At 41.3% G+C, this 27735-nt stretch overlaps 1 protein-coding gene across 4 annotated transcripts in view; it reads left to right on the top strand.

Annotated features, from left to right (window-relative positions):
- The first annotated feature begins 13651 nt into the window (after positions 1-13651).
- The window catches only part of GPAT3 (glycerol-3-phosphate acyltransferase 3), a 63663-nt gene continuing 49579 nt past the window's right edge, over positions 13652-27735 (top strand). The window contains exons 1-3 of one of the 4 annotated variants that reach the window (XM_030313525.2): positions 13652-13686; positions 13837-14114; positions 21921-21987. In XM_030313525.2, the coding sequence (XP_030169385.1) occupies positions 13974-14114; positions 21921-21987 (208 nt within the window). In that variant the 5' untranslated portion in view covers positions 13652-13686; positions 13837-13973. Of the gene's footprint in view, positions 13687-13836; positions 14115-21920; positions 21988-27735 lie in introns of those variants that run through there. The other 3 variants (XM_030313526.1, XM_030313527.1, XM_030313529.1) reach the window with 3 other exon arrangements.

The following is a 27735-nucleotide window of genomic DNA, read 5'->3' as shown; positions in this document are numbered from 1 at the left end:
TCCTTAAATCCTTCACCATTGTACAAAGTTATTTTTACTCCTATGGAATTTTTCTAACCAACATCAATTATTTTGTTAGAATGTGAGCTTCATATGAATAGAGATTTAGAGTTGAACCCACAAATGGTGAGATCATGACCTGAGCCAAAATCAAGAGATGGCTGCTTAACCGACTGAGCCACCCAGGAGCCCCTGGTTTTTAATTTTTTTAACTTCTGGATATAGTAGGTGTTTCTTGGATTTTTTCCCCTCAATATTATTCTAAATTCTTAGAAGACAGGAATCCTGGCCTTATACCTTCCTCATATTCATGAATTCACAACTCGTGAATATGTACTTTAAATCAGGCTAGTCAGTGCCTGCCTTAATGGAATTTATAATCTAATGTGAGACAAAAACATTAAAGACATAATCTCTTATGTGATGACATAATTACATAATGCTGATAAATACTTTGTAGAAAGATAGAAAGCTAGAAGCAAGGATAATTAAGGTACCTAACCCCCCCTAGTGTTGGGATCAGGAAATGTCTGTTTAAGGACCTAAACACCGCCAGGGAGGAAGGGGTGGAAAGGAACACCAGGTGTGGAAGACAGGACTGAAACCTGAGGAAAGCGTTACCTCAGCTGAGAGAGAAAATTAGAATACATTTTGCAATCTTATTTTGAGTCAATTGTAAATAGACTCTTTAATTACACAAACGTAAAGCAAGTGCTTACGCTTTGTTTTTAGGAGAAACCTGAAAGGAAAATAGGAATGGAGATGTTTTGGACATTAAGTCTTAATCAATGCCATGTTTGGATTGTAAATAGTTGTACATGCTTTGTTGACCTTAAAGTTAGAACCTTTATTTTACCAGCAAAAATGGGTTTATTTGGGAATAGCAGAGGATTGAAATTTGGGGCAAACAAGCTACAGCAAAAACCATAGGCAAGTCCAACAAACAAAAGAGAGAAATGTTATTTTGTGGAGAAGAAGGAGGATGTTGGGAGGGGTGGTTCTGAATGAAAGTCCATTGGAGAAAAGCAAGAGTTCAGGATGATGATGGTTTCTCATCTGGATGAGTGGCTGGGGTAAGTTGATTTCTATGTCGGAGATGCAAAGTACATCTTTTCCTGTTGGGGCCTATAACTGATGATTCTCTCCTGTTGACGGTTCCTCTGTTGGGGGTCTATAGCTAATTAATTGGCAATTCTTGAGTTAATTGATGTTGAGTGTCACAGCATGAGAGCTCCCCCTTCTGGCCTCCTGACTCTATTTTAGTGAGGTTTCCTTTTGTTAATTTTCACAGCTTGAATTATTACTACACTGGGACTCAGTTGCTTCTGTGGTGGGAAATGTTTCTTGGCTTTATTTATGCCTACGGTTCCTGCTACATACAGCAAAGGAGGCTTATCCTTGGGGAGGCATATGTGGGATTATTTAAGAATTGCTTGCAGAGCTCCAGAGCTCTTGCATTAGTGCAAAGAACCCAGGGTCCTTACCTCTACTAGAAGAGAGTAATGAGGAATAGGACTGGGCTTGGAAAACCCAATCTATGCTGGATTGTTGATATCTTATACATGGCTGTAAGACCAAATAAGCTAAAACACGCTGATGCTTACTTTCAAAATGACTGCTCAAATAGCATAGTGGAAAATGGATTAGAAGGGGTAAAAGTGGATTCAGTCTAGATTATTCTGTATTTATGAACCCTCTTAATTTCTTCACATGCACTGGACAATTTTATTTTTCTTTAAACCTCTGAGATTATCACAATATCTGGCTTACAAATAGTATGTCCTGTATATTTACTTATTGAATGAATGGACTTTTTCATTAGGAGTTACTAAAAAAAGTCATTATATAGAGAATGGAGTAAGATATCCCCGGATCACCAGAATTTGGAAATAAGAACATCCATTGAGAATTAAAATAAGGTATACATTTATTATTTATACATTTATTGCTCATCACTTTTAATTTCTTTATTTCTTAAGGATTACTTATTTAAGAGGATGAATGCAACTATGCGTAATGAGTCATTTGTAGCAAAAAAAAAAAAAAATCAGAAAAAACTGGCAAATGTGTTGTGGAAGAGATGTGGGAAACACCCATGAAAGTGACTAGAGTACATTTCCCAGAAGAACCACCAGAATATGACTAACCCAAAAGGAACCATGACCTCACTGATGATCAAAAAACCCATTTAAAGAAGATGAGAGTCCGGGTAGAATTGGGTCATGGATGAAAGAACCCTCGACACTAACTACAACTCTCCTGCTCTCATTTCTTTTGCTTGTGAATTTTGCCTTTCATCCCTTTGACAGAGTGAAGGAGGAGGTACTATATTTTGAAGATGTTCTGGCTACTAGGAAAATATATACAGCACCATATATATGGTATTAAGCACCATGATTCATAACTCAGTCTCCTCTGAATTTGATTATTATGAATCGGCCACAAAAGCTTGACTAAACCAAGTTTTAGATCTTAAACCCAAGGGCTATTTTAGCTATCTCAAGTGGAGATGATTACATAAGGTAGTTGTGAGTCCCCATTTTTGATATTCTGTTTCACCGTCTCTAATCCCAGAGGAATTTTATGGGAAGAACCTGCCTCCTCAGGGTAGTTCATTCCTAGGCAATCTTGCAAAATCTCTGCGGTGGAGTCATTTGCATTTGGCTTTAGGAGTGCTGGGGAGATTGGGTCATGGTATTTTCCAGGTAGGAGTCACCAAGAAAATGCCCCCAACATACTTTTGTAAAGGCAGGTCAATAGGAGAGTTTGAGGCTGAGACTTTAGTCAACAGTGAAGAAGCTGATGTTTTCCTTACTTCATTCAACACAAACATGTAGATGAACCATCTGTTTTTTAAGGTCTTTAGAAACAGAGCCATAGGCTGGGATTTTCGTGGTTCCAAAGAAAGAACATTTCCTACAGATTTAAGTTCATCAGATTCAGAACCATATCACCATCTTCCTGGGATGCTCAAACCAGAGTATTCTCAGATCTCTAATGTGTTTGTATGCTCTAAGTTAAGAAATACTGAATTGAAAGAGTAGATGGTCACTACTTACTCACAGAAGACTTATGGATCCCCCAGACTATGTCTGTGTCCCTGTGGTTCCAGGAACCCCATTTTGAGAGGAACCGGAGGGATGATTGTCTTCACCTGACTTACTCACGGACAAGGTTGGGTTAACGAGTTTTCTTTGCATTGATGTTGAGGTCCTGCCCAAAACACTGTTAGTCATTTTCTAGTGAAAGCAATACCTGGTAGCTTTAAAGTAAGTAAAACAAAAAAAGTTTTCATTTGTTAAAATAACAAAAAAGAATGGTGGAAATAATTGAAGCATAGAAATCACACTGGAATGTGCTTGGCATCATTACCTCATTTTAAGCTTTGCTCAACTAAACTCTGTTTTGATGACAAGAGTGGTTTTCCTCCAACTTCAGGGAGGAGACACCAGGAGGAGACAAATAAAGAGAAATGGGTGAAGCATTATAAATAACAAGAGTGTGTTATAACAGTCATCACAATAGTTGAAGAGATTTTATTTTTAAGAGGTCAGAGTACATTTGAAGCTACTAATTAGTCAGCAAATTATTTTCTTTTTAATTGTTGTCAGCTAGTTGCTTTCTGCTCAAAATGCAGAAGTGAACTTTAGCACTATATATTATAGGGCGGCGACAGCAAGCCATTAATTAAAGGCAACTCTCATGATTTGAAAACGTTTTTAACTTATGAACTTGCAGAATGAAAGACTCTAGGACTAATCCTGGGATAAATTTGACTGTTCTTCTTAACTGCTAATCTACTTATTTTTATTCTGCCCTAGAAAAGGGAAGGTATGCATCTAAATAATATTTAAAATACCAGTTTCTACTTATTACCACTTGTCCAAATCTATAATTTAGAACTGCATTTGGTCTTTGAAAATTTTTATCTGTAAGTTCTTAATTTTCCCTGAAATGTGAATATTTTAAGGACAAAAGACAGAAAATCAATCTCCATGACAAGTTTTCCAGTCATGAATGAATTTCAGTCCCTATGTCATCAGAGAACGGTAAATCATGAAATCATGCCTATACTCACCAAACCACCAAGACCTGTGTACATGCAACTATGTATGTGCACGTGTGTGTGCAGATATGGTATAATACTTCACCAGAGAGATGAGGATTTTACTTACTCTCAGGTAAGTTCAGATGGCTAGATGTAGTATTAGCATCTCATCAAATTGTTGCTATTATCCAGAAATTTTGAATATAAAGTCAATTTTTAAAATCTGTTAAAGAAAAATAAACAAAATCTTTTAAAGGTTTTACTGGTTATTATAATAATGTCATGATTCTTCCAAAATTGGGGAAATATTTTGGGAATATTGGTAAAAAAAAAAAATGTTTTTGAGAGAGAGACACAGAGAGTGTGAGAAGGAGAGGGGCAGAGAGGGAAAAAGACAGAGAATCCCAAACAGGCTCCTCAAGGTCAGTGTGCAGAGCCCAGTGCGCAGCTCAAACTCATGAAACCGTGAGATCATGACCTGAGCTGAAATCAAGAGTCAGATGCTTAGCCGAATGAACCACCCAGGTGCCCCTGGAATATTGGTAAATTATGTAAATGTGGATATTACTGGGTATAAATTGATTACAGCTGCCTGAGGAAGAAGATCTTCCCTAAGTGACCAGTTCCTTAATGGGAACTTTTGCCAAAATGTTTATTATCCCCCAATTTTATACTCCTTTGTCATCATCTCTCCCTAAATTTCTGGGGAAAGGAAGAGAGATGATGACAAAAGAGAATAAAATTGGAAGATAATAAAAATGTTGGCCAGATTCTAGAGTGGGGTCTTCTGTCTCTTGGGGACACAGGGCACTTGACCATCAAAGTCCTTCTCTAATCTTTTTCTTTTTTAATTAAAAAAATGTATTTTTAATGTTTATTTATTTTTGAGAGAGAGAGACACACAGAGCCCACGTTGGGGAGGGGCGGAGAGAGAGGGAGACACAGAACCCAAAGCAGGCTCCAGGCTCTGAACTGTCAGTGCTGAGCCCGATGCGGGGCTTGAACCCACAAACAGCAAGATCATGACCTGAGCCGAAGTCAACACTTAACCAGCTGAGCCACCCAGGTGACCCTCTCCTTCTCTAATCTTGAACAAAGATCTCTAATCTTTGAACAACAACAACAACAATAACAACAACAATTTAAAAGAGGGAAGGAAATAACAAAAGAAGGAAAGAAAAAGAAAATAAAAAGAAAGTTATTTCTTTATGATATCCAGCTCTTAGGAGTACTGAAACTCTAAAGCTTTGCTAGCAATGGGGTAATAAAATTCCCTGTGGAAGAAATTCTGACTAACTGGGCTAACTGAGGTTTATCTACTTTCAAATTCAAATACCTACTGGAAGAGGCTGGGTAGGTAATGAAAATGAAGAAATAGGCTGAGGTTAAGAAAAATTTTGCTAAGTCCCTAGGTACAAAGTACAAGTCATTGTTCTACTATAAGAAACACATCAATGGCATTCTATGACAAAAGACCATGAGAGGGATGAAGATGGAGAGGTTCTGCCCTATAGGAAGCATGCTCAGTGTTGCCTGATTATAGGAGTCTAGAAATTTTAATTTTAGTGTGAATATTTTAATATGTGGATTATCAATTCAAATTTTCTAAAAAAGCATTGAATGGGTCTTATAAAGGCGCTGTAATTTCTGATGGCTAATTTACATAAAATCAATGAATAAATGGCTTGGGAAAAGGGGAGCTTGGACTCTTTAGGCAGAGACTTCCCTTCTCCCTATGTACACACTCCTTGAAGCTACATTCTTGCCCTTTTGGGACATTCTGTTCAATTTAGCAAACGTTCATTGAGTATATCACTATATCATAACAGTTTTCCATGGCATGAAAAATTTTAACTACTAGTTGTTGCTCCTACATTTGGAGACTAAACATAGTAGGTTCGGCTATCAGGTCCTATGATAGTGGTTCCCAATCAGATTGTAGATTATAATCTGTGGGGTCACATTCTAGATCCAAGAGTTAGTTTCTTAGCCCACCCACAAAAGAAAAAGTTGAGGGGCACCTGGGTGGCTCAGTCAGCTAAGTGTCCAGCTCTTGATTTTGGCTCAGATCATGATCTCACAGTTCATGGGATGAAGCCCCACGTCAGGCTCTGGGCTAACAGGGCAGATGCTGCTTGGGATTCTCTCTCTCCCTCTCTCCCTCTGCCCCTCTCTCTCATATGTGCTCTCCCTCTCTCTCAAAATAAATAAATAAACATTTAAAAAAGAAAAAAGAAAAGAAGCTGAGTATGTCAAAATCATCCTTGAAGAGTTCACTAGAAATTCTCCATCATGGAAACTGAGAGACTACCTCTTACCATGTCAGTTTTCCTTCCAATATTGGAATAGATTCATTGTCCCTTGGACTGAGCACAGATGAAGTAATTGCTTGGCTTTTAGGGCTAAGCAGTTTGAAAAATGTGCATTCTAGTTTTTAACACTAGAATCATACCCAGCAAGGGAAATGTTCACACTTTGAGAGACCCTCATCCCCCATCCGGGAACTGACACCTTGAGAAGGAAAAGATTTATGCTCCCTATCTCAAAATGCTACCTGAGTGGAATGGCCATTATTTCATTTTTTTCTCTTTTCATTTTTTAGTCATATAATTTAATTCACATAAATAAAAATGAGGCATGAGGTATTAGGCAACTCTGCCATAAATAATGTACCTCCATGCACTATTATTTTTTTTTGTTGGACAAATACTTGTGTATACTTCAGTAGTTTGCAAAGCATAGCCCAGGGACTCCTGGAGGTCCTTGAGAGGCTGTCAGGGGTACATGAAGTCACAACTATTTTTATGGTAATAGTAAGGCATTAGTTTTCCTTTTCCCCCTTATTTTCACATAAGTGTGATTGATGGTATTTAAATTTTTTTTTTAATTTGAGTAGAGTTGACTCACAATGTTACATTAATTTCAGGTGTATAACATAGTGATTTGACAAGTCTATACATTATGCTGTGGCTCACCACAAGTGTAACTATCATCTGTCACCACACAAGGCTATTACAATATCATTGACTATATTCCTATGCCATGCCTTTTATTCCCACGACTTACTCATTCAGAATCTTAAGGATGAGTTTCTGGAGTAGTTTTTCTAATCTGATTAGATTTAAATGCACCAATGCCTCTATTTTCAGGGATAAAGAGGACACTGGTGGTCCACCTCAAGATATGGTAGGAGACATGCAAAATATGGCCATGGGATATTCCTAATCAATATTAATAGAAGGCAAGATTTTGGGTGACCCTATATTTACTATTTTCGATCATTTTAGTTAAACTAAGGAATATTATGAGGTTGGTATTTGTTCCTAACTATACTTGAGTAGTAGGGAAAGAAAAGGGTGAGCTTAGGGTTTCAAATTCTTGGGTGGCACTCCAAATAGATGACCTGACAGCTTCTTCTGTATGTGCCCTGAAAGGAACCCTAACCTTCTGACCCATGGGCCAATATGTCTGAAAAGCAAACCTAGAGCCTCATTCTGTGAGTGACTGAATTGCAACATGAAAGCTATGGCATTGATTGGGAACAAAGAGGGTCCTGAAAACTGACAAGTGGATATATGGGCATATTTGACAAAGCTAGGAGACATTGAGCCCTTAAATTCTGCTGAGTCATCTTTGCCAGAGGAAGCAGTTTTCTACCTCTGCCCAAAGAACTCAGCCCTCCTTTGCCTGAAGGACCTGTAATGGCCTCCCCTGAGGTACTTGCCTTGAAAGACAATGATGACTCTCCATCACTCTTGGCTTCTAGACCTGTAACTACACTCAAGTCTTAGCAGCCCTGAAAGGTAAAGTACAAAGTATACGCCATGAGGAAATGTGCTATACTCCAAAAGAACTTCATGAGTTTTAAAACTTAGATGGGCAGAAATCTGTGGACGATGTGTGGGAATGGCTATTAAGGGTGTAAGAGTATGGCGGAAGGAATATAAATATAAGGAATTTATATTTATATAAGGAATATAAGGAAGGAATATAAGAGTATGGATCAGGTGAAATCTATTGAAATGAGCCCGCTAAGCAGAAATTACAGATTTGGTGTTTCAGCTCAAGGGGTCAGAAAGGACTCTAACAGTATGATTGGTGGCTTGAAACATGAATCCAAAGATGGTCTCCATGAAAGAAGTTGAAAAGGCAGAACTACCTTGGTATAGTATGAGGAAAGTATCCAAAGGCTTAGGGAGATTGGAATGTTAGAGCAGATTTGTCATGTAAGGTCACTCATCTTAGGAAGATCCAAAGATGTACCCCTCACTTCAACTGGGAGAAATAAATTTGTGAAAGGGGTCCCCAGCATTCTCAAAGAGGTTGGTGGTTGCTTTTCTCTGTAGGTTAGAATTTACAGTGGGAACTGGGGTCCGTAAGTGTAATGGGGATCATGGGACACTAGGAACACAGGGGCCAAGTGGCTGCTCTTAATTGCCACAGATGGTATGATGACTATAGTGGGAGCAAAAATCAGAGTAGTTATCAGAATAGTTTGAATCTAGTAAACCTCTGGTGTTGACCAGTTGACCAAAAAAAAAAAAAAAACAAAAAAAACAAAAAAACAAAACAAAAAAACAAAACAACCCCCCCCCCCCCCCAAAAACCAGATGGGCTTTCTACTGGATTCTCACTTGTATTCTGTAGAAGTGGAAGATGTTCCAGGTTTAGTCAATAGAAGTCTACTTTGAATCACAGAGAGATAATCTTAGTCCCTCAATGAATTCCTCAATTTGAGCCAGATTACAGACCCTGAATCACTTCAAAGAAGGGGAGACTGAGTCCCCTTAAAGACTGACAAGTGTTAAACTGTTCATCTGTCTTCCCCCAAAAGACCTATGGCCATTTATCAGGGTGATTGTCCATTGAAAAAAAGGGAAGTAATCAGACTCCCAGGGAATACTGGAGACTGTTTCTGAATTGACACTAACTCCTGGAGACCTAGAACATCACTTTGGTTTATCAGTGAAAGTAGGAGTTTATGGAGGTCAGGTGAATGATGGAGTTTTAGGGCAGGTCCATCAAACAGTGAGCCCAATAAGTCCTCAAATTCATCCTGTGGCTATTTCCCCAGTTTTGAAATGCATAATTGCAATAGAATACTCAGCAACTGGTGGGATCCCCATGTTGGATCCCTAACCTATGAAGTGAGGGATTTGGATGAGAGATCAGAAGAGGGGTGTGGGGTGGGAGTTGGACAGGGATATTGGTGGGGGGCACAGGGAGGGGGAACTGTGATGTGATCAAAGCCCCAGAGAAGAAGCAACCCTGCAGACACCAGAGGAAGATGAGAAAGTTTTGTTAGAACATAATGGGAGTTAGAGTTAGAGTGCTTCAAGAACTAGCCAAAGATATTTGAACTTTGTGACCATTAGGGTCACACTGCTGGCATTGACTAACAGTGTGGCATGAAGTCAAATTCTGTGCAGGTGGAGGAGTGGATAACAGAGGGTAGGGAGTAATACAGAAGAAGGAAAAGATCCCTGACAGGAAACAGTTTACAGTGGGACAATAAAGCAAATACATGAATCAAGGCAGGAGATGATGAAGTCCCAAGAAAGGTGTGAAATCTGAGAAAAGAGAAGTCTCATACTAAGACTGGAGATGAGAAACACGAAACTTGTTTGTTTAATAAAATGCTTCAGCAATCTGCTTCATCCCCAGATTTCTCTGTTCTACCCTACCTCTTATATTAAATCAATGTTCATCATTTGGCTTCAACTATGGCATCTTATTTGCTGTAGGCATCTATTCATGAGAGTATTGACAATTGGTCAAAGTTTTTAGCATAAACTCCTCTGTTCACATTATCCATTTGCTGTCAAAGCAAGGGTATAAAGAAGATGCAAAATCACAAAAGGAGTTCTTAGATAAGGGCCAGCTCTTCAGAATCAATTCTTTTTTTTCTTTAATGTATATGTATTTTTAAATTTTATTTGAGAGAGAGAGAGAGAGAGAGAGAGAGAGAGAGAGAGAGCGCGAAAGCTGACCCTGGGATCATGACCAGAGCTGAAGTCAAGAGTTGGATGCTCAACCAACTGAGCCACACAGGTGCCCCAGAATCAATTCTTTTTTGTGTTGGATCCCAAAGACCTACCTGAACCCTTGCAATCTTTTATTATCTGTCAAATGTGAAACTCATCCTTTGTCCATACTCTAAGGGCTTGCCACTCAAGTGTGGTCTGAGGCCAACAACATTAGCATCACCTAGGAACACACTGAAATGCAGCATCTCAGGCCCCATCCCAACCTGACTGACTAAGAACCTACATTTTAACAAGAGCCCCAGGGATTTCTACCCACATTAACAGGTGAGAAAATCTGAATGAGATGGTAATCCCTTTTCTTCATCCACCAGCACAATTTCATTTGGCCTCTGTTGTTGACAAGGGGTCAAGCATGGACACGACAGTGATTTTTGTCAAAGAATCTAATATTTTAGAACTGGGAAGGCTCTTAGAAATTATGTAAAGGAAACCATGTGATTTACCATTCAAGCCAGGATATTTTTGAGAGTAAGAGGAAGCATTATTAAAATATGTGCCAGGACAAAAGGTGAAAAATAGGATTGTCCTGAAAAACCTCATTATTGAGCATTTTACTATCAGCTAAATTTTAAAAATACAATCTCAAATCCCAATACCAACCTCTCCAAATGGATGTCATTATCCCCAGTTTACAGAGATGATAAGTGTCATGAATTGAAGTGTAGCCTCCCCAAAGACATACCCAAGTCCTAACCTGTGAATGTGACCTTATTTAGAAAGAAGGTCTTTGCCGATTGAGTAGAATTACATGAAGTATCTCGAGATGAGATCACCCTGGATTAGGGTGGGGTCCTAAATCCAGGATGACAAGTGTCTTTATCACAGAGAGAAGGCAAGAAGAGATTTAGGAAGAAGGCCATGTGTAGACAGAGGCTATGAGTGTAGTCGTGCTGCCACAAACCAGCAAACGCTGGGAGCCACCAGAAGCTAGAGGAAATGAGGAAAGATCATCCCCTAGAGCCAGTGGAAGGAGCTTGGCCCTTCAGACACCTTCGCTTCAGACTTCTGGCCTCCAAGACTGAGAAAATAAATTTTTATTGTTTTAAGTCACTAAGTCTGTGATCATTTGTTAAGGCAGGCTCAGGAAACGAATGGAGTAAGTGAAGGAGTCCTAAATGCATGAAAGGGAGGAGGGTCCTACTTAGGTTTGATTGAAAGCGACTCAAGGGCTGCAGGAGAGGGGAGAGGTGAGGTGAGTGCAAGGAAGGGAGTGAAAGGGAACGTTGGAACCATTCACCCATTCTTCCCTTCTCTCCTTCTCCTCATCACTTGCAAAGGCGAGCCTATCTTGGCTCTTGTGTGTTTTAGGCAAGAAAACAATGGAGAGCTTTTGCACTTGCACCAACTTGCCATCTGATCTCTGCACAGAGCTTTGTTGTTAAAAAAGTAGTTTTAGGCTCATAATCCTGTTTGACCCTAAAAATGATCCATGTTACTGATGAGAAAGTGGAAACACAGAAGGGCACTCAACCTAAAACTACAAATCCTATGTTATTATCATTCCACCATGCCGTTGGGGGACAGTAATTCCTCCACAATAGTGAAAAAAAAAACAACAAACAACCAAGAACAAAAAACCCAAACCAGTTCATGGAATTTGGTCATGAGCAGCGGAAATTATTAGGGATTGAAGGCAGTCAGCACCTGTGTGTGGCTGGGTAGAAAAAGCCGTCCTTACACTGAGTTGCCTGCACTGGGACTTTGTTGGGTAAACTTTGGTATAAACATTCAGCATTCCTTAGTCACCTTCCTTGGAGGAAATATAAGGAAAGTAAGGATTTTGCCTGGAGTGTTAAATGAGTTAATAGAATCTTTGTAAATGAGTTAATAGAATATATTTTTCACACACACACACACACACACACACACACACACACACTATGAGTGGGGTAGAGGCAGAGAGAGAGAGAGAGAGACATACACACAGAATGGGAGGCAGGCTCCAGGTTCTGAGCTGTCAGCACAGAGCTCCCCCCCCCCCCCCCTATGGGGCTTGAACTCACTAACCATGAGATCATGACCTGAGCCCAAGTCTGATGCTCAATCGACTGAGCCATGCAGGCACCCACCCCAGAATCTTTGAGATTTTATGCTAAATATATGTTTATTTTCAGCAAGAACTCTGGACAGATTTTGGCAATTGTGTCTTCCTTGTTTTTGAAAACTGGCAGAACATACAGAGAAGCCAAGCCCCTAAAACTTCATTCATAACTTGGTTCTCATGACCAAATCATAATTTTTTTTTTCTTTCTTAGCTGGGGAGGAGGTTGTGATACACACCTGGCAGAAGGTGCAGAGGACAAACATTTACATTCTTTGGTTTGGGGCTTCTTTGCATCTTTCTGCACCCCACTTCCTCCACACCCTAGGCAGGGGCAGCTCTCTTTACAGTATTTGCTATCAATACTGCTTCAATTCAGTTCGCTTGCCCTCCCAGTGTTTCCAGCTTGAAATAACACCTGAAAGAGACCCGTCTGTAGGAGAGTTTGGTCTCATTCAGTAATGATCTGGAAGCCTTGGGCAGCCTGATTTTCTGTCTCCTACAGTCTGGGCATCCCGTCTCAGGTTCGTTCTTAAAAACAGAGTAGGTCCCCAAGAGACATGAGCTGCAGTGAAGCAAAGAGCCACATAGGTTTTTGCCCTTCATTGTTCCAGTAAGGGCTAGCAAGGCGGCTGTGCGGAGGGGAACTGAACGCCCAAGAGGCGCGCGTCAGCGTGGTGAACATTTGAGCCGGCCTGGCATTTTTCTGCAGTTTCTGTGCGCTCAGGGTGTTGGGTGAACGGTTGGGCAAACTGGTTGGAATCTTCCCCCAGGAAGAGAGGGACCCCCAGCCCAAGGATTCCTGTGCCAGGGAGATGGCGGCTGAGTGGAGTAGGAGACTCGTGGAGAGAGCTTTCCCCTCTCCCGGGGAGCAGGAGAGAGCCGCACAGCCGCTCAGGGGAGAGGGCAGGGAGGCGTGGGAGACCTGCAAAAGCGGCGCAAACCGCGGCTCAGCGGCGCTCTGTGCCTTTCCCTCTTCTTGAAAGCTCTTCTAAAGAGGTTGTTTTACAACCACACAAACGTGACCTTCTCAAGAGCCCCGGGTGCGTCAGTAGTTCATTCTGGAGGTGAAGAAATGCGAACATTTTGCAGAAAACTCTGCTCCCTAAAGGACCTTGGCTAGGCGTGCTGGGGGAGGCGGGGCGCGGGGAAGAAGGGAGGCCTCCCGGGAGGCTGCGGCGCTGGCGGTGCAGATTCCCGCCTGGAAGCTCCCCGTTGGGTGGCGGGGGAGGTGGGGCGCGGGCAGGGCACAGAAATAGGGCGCCGGGCGCGGAAGCGCAGCCTGCCCCCGGCACGGTGCTCGGCCTGGGACCCGTTCCACACGGCTGTGGAAGTGGCCGGTGTGCAGTGGTGCGGTGCGCCCGCAGGGATCCGCGCTCGGGGAGGGCCTCCGGGAGGGCCTCTGTGAGTCAGCCGTTGAGTCGTCGTAATCGCCACCCAGAGGAAATTAGGCACCAGGGTGGGGCGCGTTCCCGACTGCTCTGTCCTGCCCGCGCCGCCGTGTCACTTCGCTCACCCCCCAGCTCCCGTCCTCTGGCCGGCACGACCAGGTCTGTGCCCGCTGCTGTGGCTTCGGCGCTGGCCTGGGCCTCCAGCGGAGAAAGAGTTAACCGGCCGGGCCGGGAGGAGCCCGAAAGGGAAGGAAGGAAATTGCCGTCGTTCTGAAAGTTTTTTCCTTCCTTTTTTTTCTTTCCCCGCAGAGGTGAGTGCCAGGAGGCGGCGGCTCTGACTCTCCGGAGCCCGGCTCCGCGCCTCCGCTCCCGGAGCTGCTGCCCCACTGCCTGGGGACAGGGACAGCTGTCTCCCGTGGACTCCTTCGGAGAGGGTGCGCCGAGCCATGGAGGGCGCAGAGCTGGCCGGGAAGATCCTTTCCACCTGGCTGACGCTGGTGATCTGCCTCATCCTCCTGCCTTCGGCCTTCGGGGTGTCTTTGGGCATCTCTGAGATGTACATGAAGATCTTGGTGAAAACTTTAGAGGTGAGTGCCGGGGGGGGGGGGAAGGCGGCGCCCCAGCACCGTTTGAGGGCTTTAGGGAGAGAGAACTTGGGGCAGTGGTGGCCGCTAGTAGAGCTGTTGAGAGCCGAGTTGATGCGAGGGGACCAGTTCCGAAGGTCAGCGGTCCCGAGGGCTGTGCATTTCAGTTTATCCCCCTCTGTAGCGCCCAGACAGCATCCTGGCTACTCCTTCAGAGTGAAGGGATCCGGGCTGAGACCATGGGACCACCGTGTTGTTCCCCTAGTTGAGTGCAGAGCCATCCTCACCCACTGCTATTATTGTTGTTGTTGTTGTTGTTATTATTATTATTATTATTATTACTACTACTGATTAGAATAACAGTGCAACCGTCTTTTATATCATCGATTCTTTTATATCCATGATGTAGTGCCCTTGTCCCTTCACTCTCCTTAGTTTTTACAGCCCCAGGTTTCAGAGGTCCTTTTCGTGTACTAAGGCATGCTGTCCAGAAAGGCATCCTGTTCTAGTTTATGTTCAAGATAAGAAAGCAATTGCGGGGCGGTAGTGAGAAATCTGATTATGTTTTAATGGAGTCATGGAAATTTTATCTAACCAAAAGCACTTGAAATGTCATCGTAAGTTTATATTCTTTGATCTCTGTTCTCTCTACACTCCTGTTTCCAAATTCTGCTAAGAAAGCTGGTAAGTTAGATGGACGTGAGCCTGGTAGGGAACAGCAGCTCACCCTTACACAAAGCTTAATTAAATTACACAGGGCTTTCCCATTTGCTCTTTCATCAGACGCTCCCCAAAGCCTTGGAAGGTAGGGAGGGCCAATGTTATCCCCCTTTTACAGGCAAGGAAACTGAGACTTAGAGCTAAGTTCAGCGGTTTGCTTGAGTTAAGTGGAGACAGGAGTCTTAACTGAGGGGAGGACCTGTGGTCTAGTGATTTAGGAGGACGGACTCTAGATACAGGTTTGCTTAGGTTTGGTTCCAAAATCCCAGTTCTGCTTCTCAATATGTGACCTCAGGGAAGTCACCTACTTCTTGTGCTTCCTTTTCCTCATCTGTAAAATAGGAATAACAATTTAACACCTGTTTGCATAGGGTTGTTCAACTGACCTAACACGTCAAGCATTTTAGAAAGGTGCCTGTGGGGTGTTAGGTGCTATATCAATGTTTGCTGCTATTAAAAGAATATTATTATTATTTAGACTCTAGCATCCTGGTTTCTCTAACTTCGCTGGTACCTTCTAATATGGGTTCTCATTTTTCTGCCCTTCTTTTCCGTCTACCCCCAGAACTTGGCTTTATTTGCTCTTCTCCCTCAGTGAGTGGGGTGGCTCCCAGATACACATCTGTAAACTGCTAATCTCCCACCTGGAGATTACCTGCTAATCTCTCACCTACTAAACTCCTGAGACTCTCTTCTACCTGCTAATCTCCTGTTTTGCCCCAGATTTTTGTTGCACTTTCTTTCTAGTGATTATTTTTCTGTCTAGTCTTTGAAGTCATATTTGATTCTTCATCCTCAGCTCTCATGTGTTCAAAGGTGTTTTGTTTTTGCTTGGGAGATATTGCAGTTTTGAACCTTTTGTATTGACTTCACGCTCCGAACTTGGTCACACTGTGCTGTGAACTTCTCAGGCTGCCTCTTACTGCTAGATCTTCTTCAAATACTTTCCCCATAGCAGATGATCCTCTTTGGCTGGTGTTCAGAACTCTTTCTCAGAACTCTGAAATGGTTGAATTGTTCTCCCATACAGCAGTGTCTTTTGGAGTTTATACCCCAAGTGACATTGGAGTGAAGGTAAATTGCACACACTGGTTTTCAGCGGCTGACTCCTGTTGGTCTTGCTTTAATAATTCAATGTATGACTGAAGAGTTGTCAAGGAGAGAGGCCAGCTAGTTGCTGGCAAATAACTTCTATACTTGGAAGGGATATATCCAGCTTAGAGTCTGACCATCAATTAGGTAGGACCTCAAGTTTTAATTTTTGTCCATCTAGAGTTGAAGAGACTTTTCAGAGATGCACTGCTTGGTTAGTGGGAGATAGACCACTTAGCCTGGAAACCAGGTAGATGGCAGCATAAGGAACTTCCGTTTTTGCTGAGAGTAAGCTTTTGGGTCAGAGTGATGCTTGGCATATATGTAATTAGAATGGAGATTCATTTTGTGGGCCAGCTCTGACAGTAGTTGCTCGGAGTGCCTGTGGTTGGGAGCCTCTGGGCTCATCAGGAAGGAGCTGTGATCCCATAGTGATGTCTGCTTTAGGCACAGGGGAGGGAAATGGTGACCCAGGGTTTCTCATCCTCCAGCCAGAACAGCCTTAGATGTTTCAAAGACATTTCTGTTAGGCGGCGGGTAGTATAGCGGATTGCTTTTCCTGACAGTAGGGATAATTCCCTTAAAATTTGTGCTGTTTGCTTAGTATTAGGACATCTTTAGTTCTGGACAAATGCTGTCTTTTTGTAGATTCTATGCAAAGCCCAACCCTTCAGTTACTCATTGCACTTTGTTTTCAACAGATTTGGTTGTATCTTTCTCTGAACCAGTGATTTTCAAGGGGTATATAATCATTTCTAGGGAGTATAGATGGCATTATTACAACTTTATACTGGGAAGATTGTTTTTAGCAATTCAAACTACGAAAAGTAAAACTTTTGGGTGGGGATGTGTAGAGGGTTAGTCCATCTGGATTGTAGGGTGGTGTATCAGAAATTCTGGAGGGTGCGTGTGTGAAGTTTTCATGTATATTAAATAGGAGCATGGATTTAATGCTGTTTTCAACCACAGAGTATGGATTAAGTGCTGTTTTCAACCACAGAAATCGATGGGGGTAAGGGGGGGTGAGGATTGCTATTTGTTGGCCTAAGGCTCATGATTAGAGGGAAATAAAGACTGGGAAGAGAGTATAGCATTGGTGGAGAAGAAGGTAGGGCAATGGTATGTAAATTATCTAATCTCACCAGGTAATACAGTCAATGGACAGATAATGAATGTCTACGGGGCTAATTTTTCCCTCAGCTTTTGAGAAATAAGATGGAAGGATAAACAGATTCCTCCAAATTTCTGGCCTTGTGACCTTGGGCAGGTCACTTAACATCTCACCCTTAGTTTCTACGGGGGGGGGGGGGGGATAGGAGAATGCCTCCGAGAGTTACTGTACCGTGTGCATGAAATGAGGAGAGGTCAGGGAAAGCACGATACACAGTAGGTGCTCAAATCTCAGTGGAGTTTGAATGGAAACACTCTTTGGTCTTGTTTTTATTTTTTGTTTGTCTTTGCTCCTATGTGGCTTGAGATTTAACCCATCTTCAGATCTTTAATGAGTTAGCATCCATACTCAGAGCAGACTATTCTTGCCTTTTATTTTATTAAAAATATATTTTTTAAGTAGGCTTTCTGCCTACTCGACCTGAAGATTGAGAGTTGCATGCTCTATACACTGAGCTAGCCAGTCACCCTACCTTTTGTCTTAATTATTTTGCTTCCCCTTTATACTTTCCTCCATCCACCAATTAGCTTTTCATCTTTTCAAAAGACATGTCAATAAATGTCATGTAGGATGGTGTATAACACCTCTGTTAATATGATATTCAGGTGTTATTCCTGGTGTTGGAAATACAATAAATGTGCTAGAAGGCCATGGCTGTTTATGACAGAAAGTAATAATAAAGAAAAGCTACCAAGGCATTGTGCTTAAATGCACAACTCTCTGACATAGTCTATATTACTCCCACTGATAGATTGGGGAATGGAGATTCAGAGAGTTAATTTGTCCAGATAGTGGCATACAGCTGTTCGTAGTAGAATTAGGATTTTAATTTGAATCTAGAGCCTGAGATCTTGCTCTGCCAAGATGACAGATTTGTCAAGAAAACTGTTTTATTAGGCTACAGACAGTGGCCTGCTGTTATCTGCATAAACCTAATATTTTGAATTTTTATGTAATTGTATACATTTTCATCCTCTCCTTTTCTCTTTTTAGTTAATCTTTAAATGTCTTTTTAGTGTAAAAACTAAATGTTGTAATTGTCTCGATGACAGTATCATTTTTGCAAGCTTTTGATCTAAGCTTTAATACTCAGACTTAACCTGTTTTTCTTTTTTTGGTGAATTAGAGACAGCTACCTTTTGCTCCCCAAGAGGAGTTTTAAAACTAAGTAGAGTGAGAACCTGATTTGAAGGTAGCGTCTTTCAACCTTTCTTTGTAGGGAGAAGTGAGATGGGAGTAGCCATGGGGATTAGAAACTACTATCATACTTCAGCATCATCCTGTGGGCAAGAGGCAGATGTGTTTTGAGATAACCACTGTAAGAGGTTGGGAACCTCTGAAGAGATATTCCAACCTCTGTCTTCGGGCTTACTTGATCATTTGGCATGGTGGAAGTGGAGTAGCTATTTTGTGGGAAATGCACTGGGTGGTTTGCAAAAAAGTGATCATTTTGGAAGCTAATAAATTTTGGGGCGTGAAGTGGGAGGAGGAAGCCAGTGTTTTCTACTTTGAGGCCTACTGGGTGGTGGTCATTGGAAAGATTATCTTCCTTACTCTTTTATCTTGGTATTGTCCCTGGTTTAGGGATGATGAAATTGGGGTCCCAAGAGGTGACAACCTTTCATCAGAGCCGAGTACAGCCAGGAGCACACAACTGCGATTCGTATGCATATGTGTCTGGCTGCAAAGCGTTAGCGCTTTTCACTTTTGCTGGAGAGTAAGCCCAAAGAAGAAAATGGTTTTCTAGTGCAAATTTCCTTTGACATTAAATGACTTCTCCTTCCACCTGAAAATTTGTAACTGCATTTTGTAGGACAGACCTTTGGCGTGACCATTTCAGGAGAGGTTATGCATTCTGATACTTGTGACAGAACATGGAGCTCTTTGTAGTACATCATGCTGTATGAAGCACGCCCCTGTATTCGTTCGCTCTGGCGGCCATAACAAAGTACCACAGACTGGGGGGCTTAAACAACAGAAAGTTATTTTCTGACAGTTCTGGAGGCTTGAAGTTCAAAATGAAACTGTTGTTGGCAGGTTTGGTTTCTTCTGAGGCCTCCCTCTCTCCTTGACTTGCAGATGGCTGCATTCTGTGTCCTCATATGGCCTTTCCTCTCTGTGTGCAAATCCCTGGTGTCTCTGTGTGTTCAAATTTCCTCTTCTTATGAAGACACCAATCATATTGGAGTACGGCCCACCCTAAAGACCTCATTTTTTAACTTTGTTACCTTTTTTAAAAGGTCCTATCTCCAATACAGCCATATTCTGAGATACCGGGGAGTTAGGGCTTCAACATATGAATTTTGGGGGAGACACAAAATCAGCCCATAACAGCCTCAAAATATCAGTATTTTCCATAAAATAAGCATGGAATAATTGTCTTAATCTAAGGTAATTATCATTTATATAAAATATAAAATCATATTGCTACTTATAAATGATAACAGGTGCTAAAGCTTTAAAGTGGAAAAACTATGGAAATAAACCTTTCCTTCTATTGAGAAGACATGGGAGGTATATCTAGAGTTTGAGAACTCCTACACCAAATCAGCAAGGAAGGGAAAAGGCTGCAATCAGATTAAGATTGAGTCTGATTATCATTTGTGACTTGCCACTTGAAGCCCAGAAGATTAAGTCTCTATTTATAGGCTGTTCTCTAAGCACAAATAGCATGTTCCTACTTGGCTCTTTGGGATGTTGTGCAGGGGTCCTGACGTAGTCAGATCATGCCCTACTTCATGACCTTCAGGTACAGGTTTTAGGTCATTTAGTCTCTATCCGTCATTTTCTTATTGATTTGAATTTTTAAAAATTTGTTTAATTCCTTGTGAGCCTAGAAATACCAGTTTTTTGCCACTAGGTTTTTGATAAATTCTTTTTGCTCCTTCAAGGGCACTTAAGTCCTAATTATAACGATCACAATGCCTTTCACCTCTAATTTCACCCTTCCTCCTCCCACTCCCCCGTCACCTTTGACAATGTTAGCTTCTGGAATTGTAATCACCATTGTAATCATTTAGATAATATTTTATTTGTTTCCTTTCTAAAGTAGAAAAATAGTCATAGGGATTTTCCAGGATGCTGTCAACAAAGTTAGTTCATTTGTGGTTTTTGAACTATTGTTAATGGTTGATAATTTTGGAAATGCGTAAAAAAGCGCATAAAGAAGCAAATAATAAGTCACATCTTGGTGTATTTCTTTATACTTCCATGTACATTCAAAATAAAATGAGAATTGGGATGCCTGGATGGCTCAGTCGGTTGTGTCCAGCTTCGGCTCAGGTTATGATCCCACAGCTCGTGGGTTTAAGCCCCACAATGGGCTCTGTGCAGACAGCTCAGAGCATGGATCCTGCTTCAGATTCTGTGTCTTGGCTCTCTCTGCCCCTCCCCTGCTCATACTCTGTGTGTGTGTGTGTGTGTGTGTGTCTCAAAAATAAACAAACATTAAAAAAATTTTTTTTTAAATGGGAATTGATTTTCCCTGTTCTTAAATTCTCACAGATGTGTGGTTCCTCATATTCATAACATTTTCCCTGTCCATCCCCACGGAAGCAAGTGACAGGTCGGCAGGTGGTTTCCTTTGTTAACGATTTCACTAATTCCTTTCCGGCTCCCCACGTCTTTTTTTTTTTTTTTTTTTTTTTTTTTTTTTTAATATTTATTTACTTAGGGAGAGTGTGCAAGCAGGGGAGGGGCAGAAAGAGAAAGAGAGAGAGAATCCCAAGCAGGCTCCCTGCTGTCAGTGTGGAGCCTAATGTGTGGCTCAAATCCACATACTGTGAGATCGTGACTGGAGCTGAAACCCAGAGCCACCCAGGCACCCTATCCAGCTCTCCAAGCCTATTTTTTTTTTAATTTTTTTTTTTAACGTTTATTTATTTTTGAGACAGAGAGAGACAGAGAATGAACGGGGGAGGGTCAGAGAGAGGGAGGCACAGAATCTGAAACAGGCTCCAGGCTCTGAGCTGTCAGCACAGAGCCTGATGCGGGGCTCGAACTCACGGACCGCGAGATCATGACCTGAGCCGGAGTCGGCCACTCAACCGACTGAGCCACCCAGGCACCCCAAGCTCTCCAAATCTTAAGCCTATTTCTGACATAGGCAATTAGGTCTGTTTGAATGTGTCTTGCCCCTGAATGCCTAGTTTGTTATGAAAATATAGTTATTTTTTGGGCCCCATGTTTCAATTAATCCTCATAGCATCCATATGGGATAGGAACTATTATCCTCATTTTACCGATGAGGAAATGGAGGCCTAGAGGGATTAAGTAACTTTAAACTTAGTCTTTTTAAATTTTTTTAACGTTTATTTATTTTTAAGAGAGAGAGAGAGAGAGCACAAGCAGGGGAAGGGCAGAGAGAGAGGGAGACACAGAATCCGAAGCAGCTCCAGGCTCTGAGCTGTCAGCACAGAGCCCGATACGGGGTTCGAACCCGTGAGATCATGACTTGAGCCAAAGTCGGAAGCTTAACCGACTGAGCCACCCAGGCGCCCCTGAACTCAGTGTTGATGCCATAACCTGAGCTCTTGCCTGACATGCTTCATGACCTTTTCAAGGAGTAGTTTATTGGGGTACCAGGTGTGTGTGAGGGGTTTAAATAGGGTTTATATAGGGTAAATAGGGCATGATCAGTAGCTAATATAAAAGAGTATACTTGAGACTTTGAATATTGCTACTTCTGAGATTTACTGAGGTATCTCTTTAATTCAGATAGTCCTGGGCGTAATGTTTAATTTCACTTCTGTATAAGCATGGTTTGAGTATTTTACATTGTGTCTATGGAACAGTTTAAATTAACAACACTACTTATTTTTGAACAGTGGGCCACAATACGCATTGAAAAGGGAGTCTCAAAGGAGTCGGTCCTTAAAAACTCAGCTTCTGTTGGTAAGTCTCCTTTTTCAGTTATGATGGCTAACATATCCACACTGTAAAAATTTACATCTACCGAATTTGAACTTGAAATATGCAGAGAGCAGTGCATTCTATAGGCCTAGGATCGGTCATAATTTTGTTCTTTATGCAAAATAGCAGTTGCCTGAGTTTTGAATGAGTTTTCACTGGAAAGGTGGTAATAATGTGCTAGTTCATCTATGTGTTCTTACTTCTAAAGGCATACATTTGAAGATGTCTGCCTATAGTTTTCAAGATGCAGTCAGTGTTTTGAAAAAATAATGCTAATTGGACTCCTTTGGAGTTAAACCTATTTTTGAGGTTTTATTAGCACTGTAGTCTAACTTGCGGTTCTCAAAAATGTTCCTCAAAATACCCTTTCCTGATAATGACTGATTGATAATACATGAAATAAATAATAACTGCCCCATGAAATAAGTTTGGGAATCACCACATGCTATACCTTACTTTTGGAAAGTAATATTATACAGTAACAAAAGCTCAGAAATGTCCTACAGTAAAGAAACCTGTTTAATTTTTGTTAGAAGTGAGTTGACAAGTCAGCTGAGCTCACTCGTGTATCCATTACTGCTTTGCTTTTGTTCCAACAAACCTTTTCACTTTTGGGGTAAGAATTTTAAGAATTGGTTAAGACACGGGGGATCATAGGAGAGTAGAATTCTATGGAAAGGATGACTACGAAATTAGGAACTTGATTTAATTAAAAGACTAAGCCTTTGTGTGTTTTCCAAAAATAATGTGCAAACAATTTTGTGCCTATCTAATTTAGGATAAAAGATGACCAAAGTGTCAAGCCCTTCACTAGAAGGAACTTATCTTCCAGAGGCTTGTCTAGGAGAAATTGTAGAAATGGTATACCAGAGTGCATTTTGGAAATAAAGTATTTGAGCGAAAACATTGGCTCATTTTGTGTAAATGAATTGTTATATTCAAATGATTGAAGCAGCTAATAGACCTTCAAGGTGTATACTTGGACATCAAGTATTATCATCAGTAACATTTTACCAAAATTAGATATTTTCGGTGCTACACAATCCCCTTTTTATTGCCAGGTACCTTCTCTTGGACATAGCAGATCTACTAATATTTTATGTTTCTGGGTACATTTAAAAATGTACGTTATGATTACGTACTCCTTATGATTTAAGGAGACAACAAACTTTATTGCTGGTTTTTCTGTTGTACTTGGTGAGACTTTGGGCTGTCACTGATTTTTTGTTGTTGTTGTTAGTTTATTTATTTTGAGAGAGAGAGAGAGAGCAGGAGAGGGGCAGAGAGAGAGGGAGAGACAGAATGCCAAGCAGGCTCCAGGCTGCCAGCGTGGAGCCCAATGTGGGGCTTGAACTTAAGAACTGTGAGATCATGACCCGAGCCGATGTCAAGAATCAGATGCTTAATCGACTGAGCCACCCAGGCGCCCCTGAGCTGTCACTGATCTTGAGTGAAATTCTGTAGAGCCCTAGAGATTGGGGTATTGGTGGTGCATGTGTTGGGCCATGAATTTAAAAGGGCACAAGGTGTTTCAATTTGGTAGGTTAAGAGGATTAAAATCTCTAGGTGAGGGTTTCCTTAGCACTTTTTAGCCTAAATAGAAGTGAATATTGTCACTTGTTGAATTTTTTTTTTTTTTTTTTTTTTGTCACACATCTGTCTTTTCCATGGTACCACCAGGAAAGAATAGAAGCGAACAAGAGGAGAAAACAGAAATCATAATGGTTTAGAGTATGGCTGAAGACTGCCAAATTTTCTTCTTTCATTCAGAGTAGCCATCTTTCCTTTTAGTCATGAAATTGGGAGTGACTGTTGCAGTTACGAGCATTTGATATCTGTAAGGTTGGTGGGGAATCCAAAGATGATGAAGATAAGGTTCCTGTGGGGAGACAGGTATCCGACTGGTCACTGTGATAAATGCTAAAGTAGGTGCATAAGCAAAGGACAACGTGGGATCTAATTTAGGCTCTGATATATCCTGCTTTCGTCTCTGTTAATCCCACAAGTGTGCATGGTATGCACCTCCATTCCCATTCTGATTTGCATCCTGCTTGGGTAGCCCTGTTAGAGGGTGTGTGCCCTATTGATACATCCTGCTGTTTGGAGTCAGCAGAGAGGTAATATCTTAATCCTAGATAGACTGGCCAAGGGTGATGAAACACACTGAGCACTTGTGTGCCTGGCTGGTGCAATCTTCTGCCTTCGGAGCATCATGTCTCTGTACTGCAGCCAACAGTAGCCCGAGTCAGCGTTGAGTCGGTCAAAGTTGAGGCAAGGGTCACAGGCAGACCAAGGGCCCCAAGAGTGCGGATGTGATGTCTGAATGATATAGTGCTGATGACAGGTTTACGAAACTGAGAGGGAGAGAATTGCTAAACAGGGAAAACAGTTATGTTTATTTTCTGCACCCAAAATTCACTCTGCTGCTCTTTTACTTAATGAAGCACATTAAAAAAAAAATGTTTATTTTTGAGAGAGGGCCGGGGAGAAGGGGGCAGAGAGAGAGGGAAACCGGGGATCTGAAGCAGGCTCTGCACTGTCTGCACAGAGCCTGATGCAGCTCTCGAACTCATGAACCATGAGCTCCTGACCTGAGCCAAAGTCGAGGCTTAACCGACTGAGCTGTCCAGGTACCCCGAAGCACATTTTTGGAAATACTTTTTAAGTCTCTCTTTCCAGTGAGACCCCTTTTTCAGTGTATGTCTCCTGTGCCTTTATTAGTAAGACAGCTAAAAGCTGAACCTAGAGAAATATTACCTTTGTGGTTAAATAATCCTCTTCTGTCTTTAGCCATATTCTGCTGTATCTTCTGTTAAAAACCTGTCTCATTTATTGATGGAGCTTCAGATATGATCATGAGCAAGAGCTCTTTAAGAAGCTCTGTTATTGCACCTTCTTCTTCCAGTTTTAAGGACTTTTCCTCATTGTTAATACAACCATGAAGGTAAATATTTCCCCCCCTCTTCAAGTAACTGTGTTTTTCTGAGCATCCTGCCTCAGTGGAGAATGTAGAAGTCCCTTCTACCCTAGTTTTTGTTTCCTGAGGGCTCATATGCTGGGGAGGCTAAAACAAGAGACAAGAAGGCTATTGGGTCCTTTGCTTCTCTGCATTAGCTGTGCTTTATCACTCCAGCCTTAGGACAAATGCATCTTCTTGGACCCAGGTACGTGGTCTGATGGAGATAGTATCAACTTTTATTTTACTTTGTTGTAAATAGTGCAAAGGACCATCGACTATTAATAAGAGCCACCAACCTTGGGTGCCTGGGTGGCTCAGTCATTAAGCATCTGACTTCCGCTCAGGTCATGATCTCATGGTTTGTGAGTTTGAGTCCCACAGTGGGTGAGCTTGAGCCTGGCTTTGGTTGATCATGAGCCCTGCTTTTCTCTCTCTCTCTCTCTTTCTCTCTGCCCCAGGTGAGATTCTGTTTCTCTCTGTCCCCCTCTCACTTGCACATCCCCCCTCTCTCTCAAAACAAACAAAAAAACCCACCCCAAATAAAACAATGAAACTGTAGTTTTATGCTATATTTATTTAAAAAAAAAAAAAAAAGCCCCCAACCTCACCCTTGGGTGCCTAACTGATATGGAAGACTTCTTGTGCAATAGATTTCAAATAGTAATTAGGATTGCACTTGTAATCATTGTGATTCATTATGCCATTTTCATGACTCAAGATGAATTCCACTGTACATTGCCTTATATTACTAGGACATTTTGAACAATTACCCACCATAGGTCAACAGGCAGGATGAAGGGCCCGAATTTGCCCTTGGCCTGGAGTGTCTCAAACAAAACCAATAAATAGAGGCTATGGTTCAGTCATTTTGGCACTGTTTTCTAGAATGTGGTGCTGGCCTGACTTAGTGTTATCTGCATGCCAGATGCATGCCACCTCCTCAGTCCTCCCCTTTGCCCCACTTCAGGAGGCATCACACACAGGGATCTGTGGTCACATGGCCTGTTGTTAGTGAAGCCCCGTGCTGAATTTCTCTCCTGCCTTGTGCGTCTTACCCCCAGAGCCCATCTCTTCCTCCACCCAAACACACACAAAGGACAAAATGCTGTGGAGAAACTTCTCATGTTATACCTATTCAGAGAGAATTCAGGCTGCTTAACATTTCCACTGATTTTACTCTTGGAATTCTTTCTGTGAGACTTGATCAACCATGGTGATGCTGGTACAATATAGGTCACATCAATATTGTGAATTTAATAAATTCACAAGATAAAGATATTGTAAATTCAATAAAGATTTTTATTTACTATATTTATCTTTATTGTAATTTACAATAAAGATATTATAAATTCAATAACCTTGAATTTATAGAAAATGTGGGATACTATTCTGTGACAGAAATTTGAGTATCATTTTCTATACTCATTTTTGCTTCGGGCAGGCTGTTTTTGATAGTCTGTTTACATCAACTAATTGTCAACTAGTATTGTCTTGGCATAAACTCCCTGAGTACAAGTCCTCAAGGATATAGAGTATAATGCATTTAAAGGGGTTATCTTGCTGATAAAATATTGGAACTTGTCTAGCTACTTGTAGAGAAAAAAATAATCCATTTATGGGATATGGAAGGATTATAGCATGAAATTTTTCCTTATCACGGCCAGATGCTTTTATTAGTCTGCCTCTATTCATAAATCTTGTGCCTGATGGTGGTGATGAAGATGGTGGTAATTTTCAAACATACACAAAGGTAGAGAAATAGTATATTGAACCCAATATAGGCAATATTTGTCAAGATTTTGCCACACCTGATTCATCTATACCTTCTTACTTTCTGCTAAAATATTCAATGCAGTATAAAATTTCATATCCTTTCATGCATTTTTAAATTAAAATTTTTTTTAAACGTTTATTTTTGAGAAAGAAAGACAGAGCATGAGCAAGGGAGGGCAGAGAAAGAGGGAGACACAGAATCTGAGCTCTCAGCACAGAGCCTGAGGCGGGACTTGTACCCACAAAACACACGATCATGACCTGGGCTGAAGTCCCGTGCTTAACTGACTGAGCCACCCAGGCACCCCTTTTCATGTGTTTTTAAAAAAGGATTAAAAAATAATCAGTGCTATTATCCCTTTAATTCAAACCTAATTTTTTAATATCATCTAATATACAGTCCATATATAAATTCCCCTAACAGTTTCAAAATGTTTTTATAATTGATTTATTTGAATTGAGATTCAGTCATGGCCCACGAGCTTGTTTGTTTATTTATTTATTGATATGGCTTATTGGACAGATGGAGTATAATTTTTGTTCTTGGAACAAAATAGCAGTTCTTAATAGCAGGTGATTCTGAAAAATTTCGCTTGCATACCTTGCATGTTTATCCTCACAGCTTGATATAGCTCTGTGGAAGACAAGGTTTAATTCTTTTGCTTGTTATTTGTTTGTTTGTAAACCGTCAGATTAGTCCTCTGTATTTCTAAGCAATATAATGAAATTTAATCAACCACTTAGGAGAGCAATTTGGCACAGCTGAAGACCCATTACACGGTAGCCCCTTAATTCCACTTTTCCTAAGATATCAAACCCACCCAAACTCTCAGCATGTATGTATTAGGAGACATGCATCAAATGGATGCCAATAGTGAAAATAGGGCAACAATCCTGTCACTCATCAGGAGGAGAATTAATATGTGAGCTAGTTCAAATGAACTAACTGGATTTACATGAAGAGAACAAAGTATGTACATCTTAATGTTAAGCGAAAA

This window comes from Lynx canadensis, chromosome B1 (genome assembly GCF_007474595.2).
Source record: "Lynx canadensis isolate LIC74 chromosome B1, mLynCan4.pri.v2, whole genome shotgun sequence".
NCBI lineage: Eukaryota > Metazoa > Chordata > Mammalia > Carnivora > Felidae > Lynx > Lynx canadensis.
This window is presented reverse-complemented; position numbering and strand designations above follow the sequence as displayed.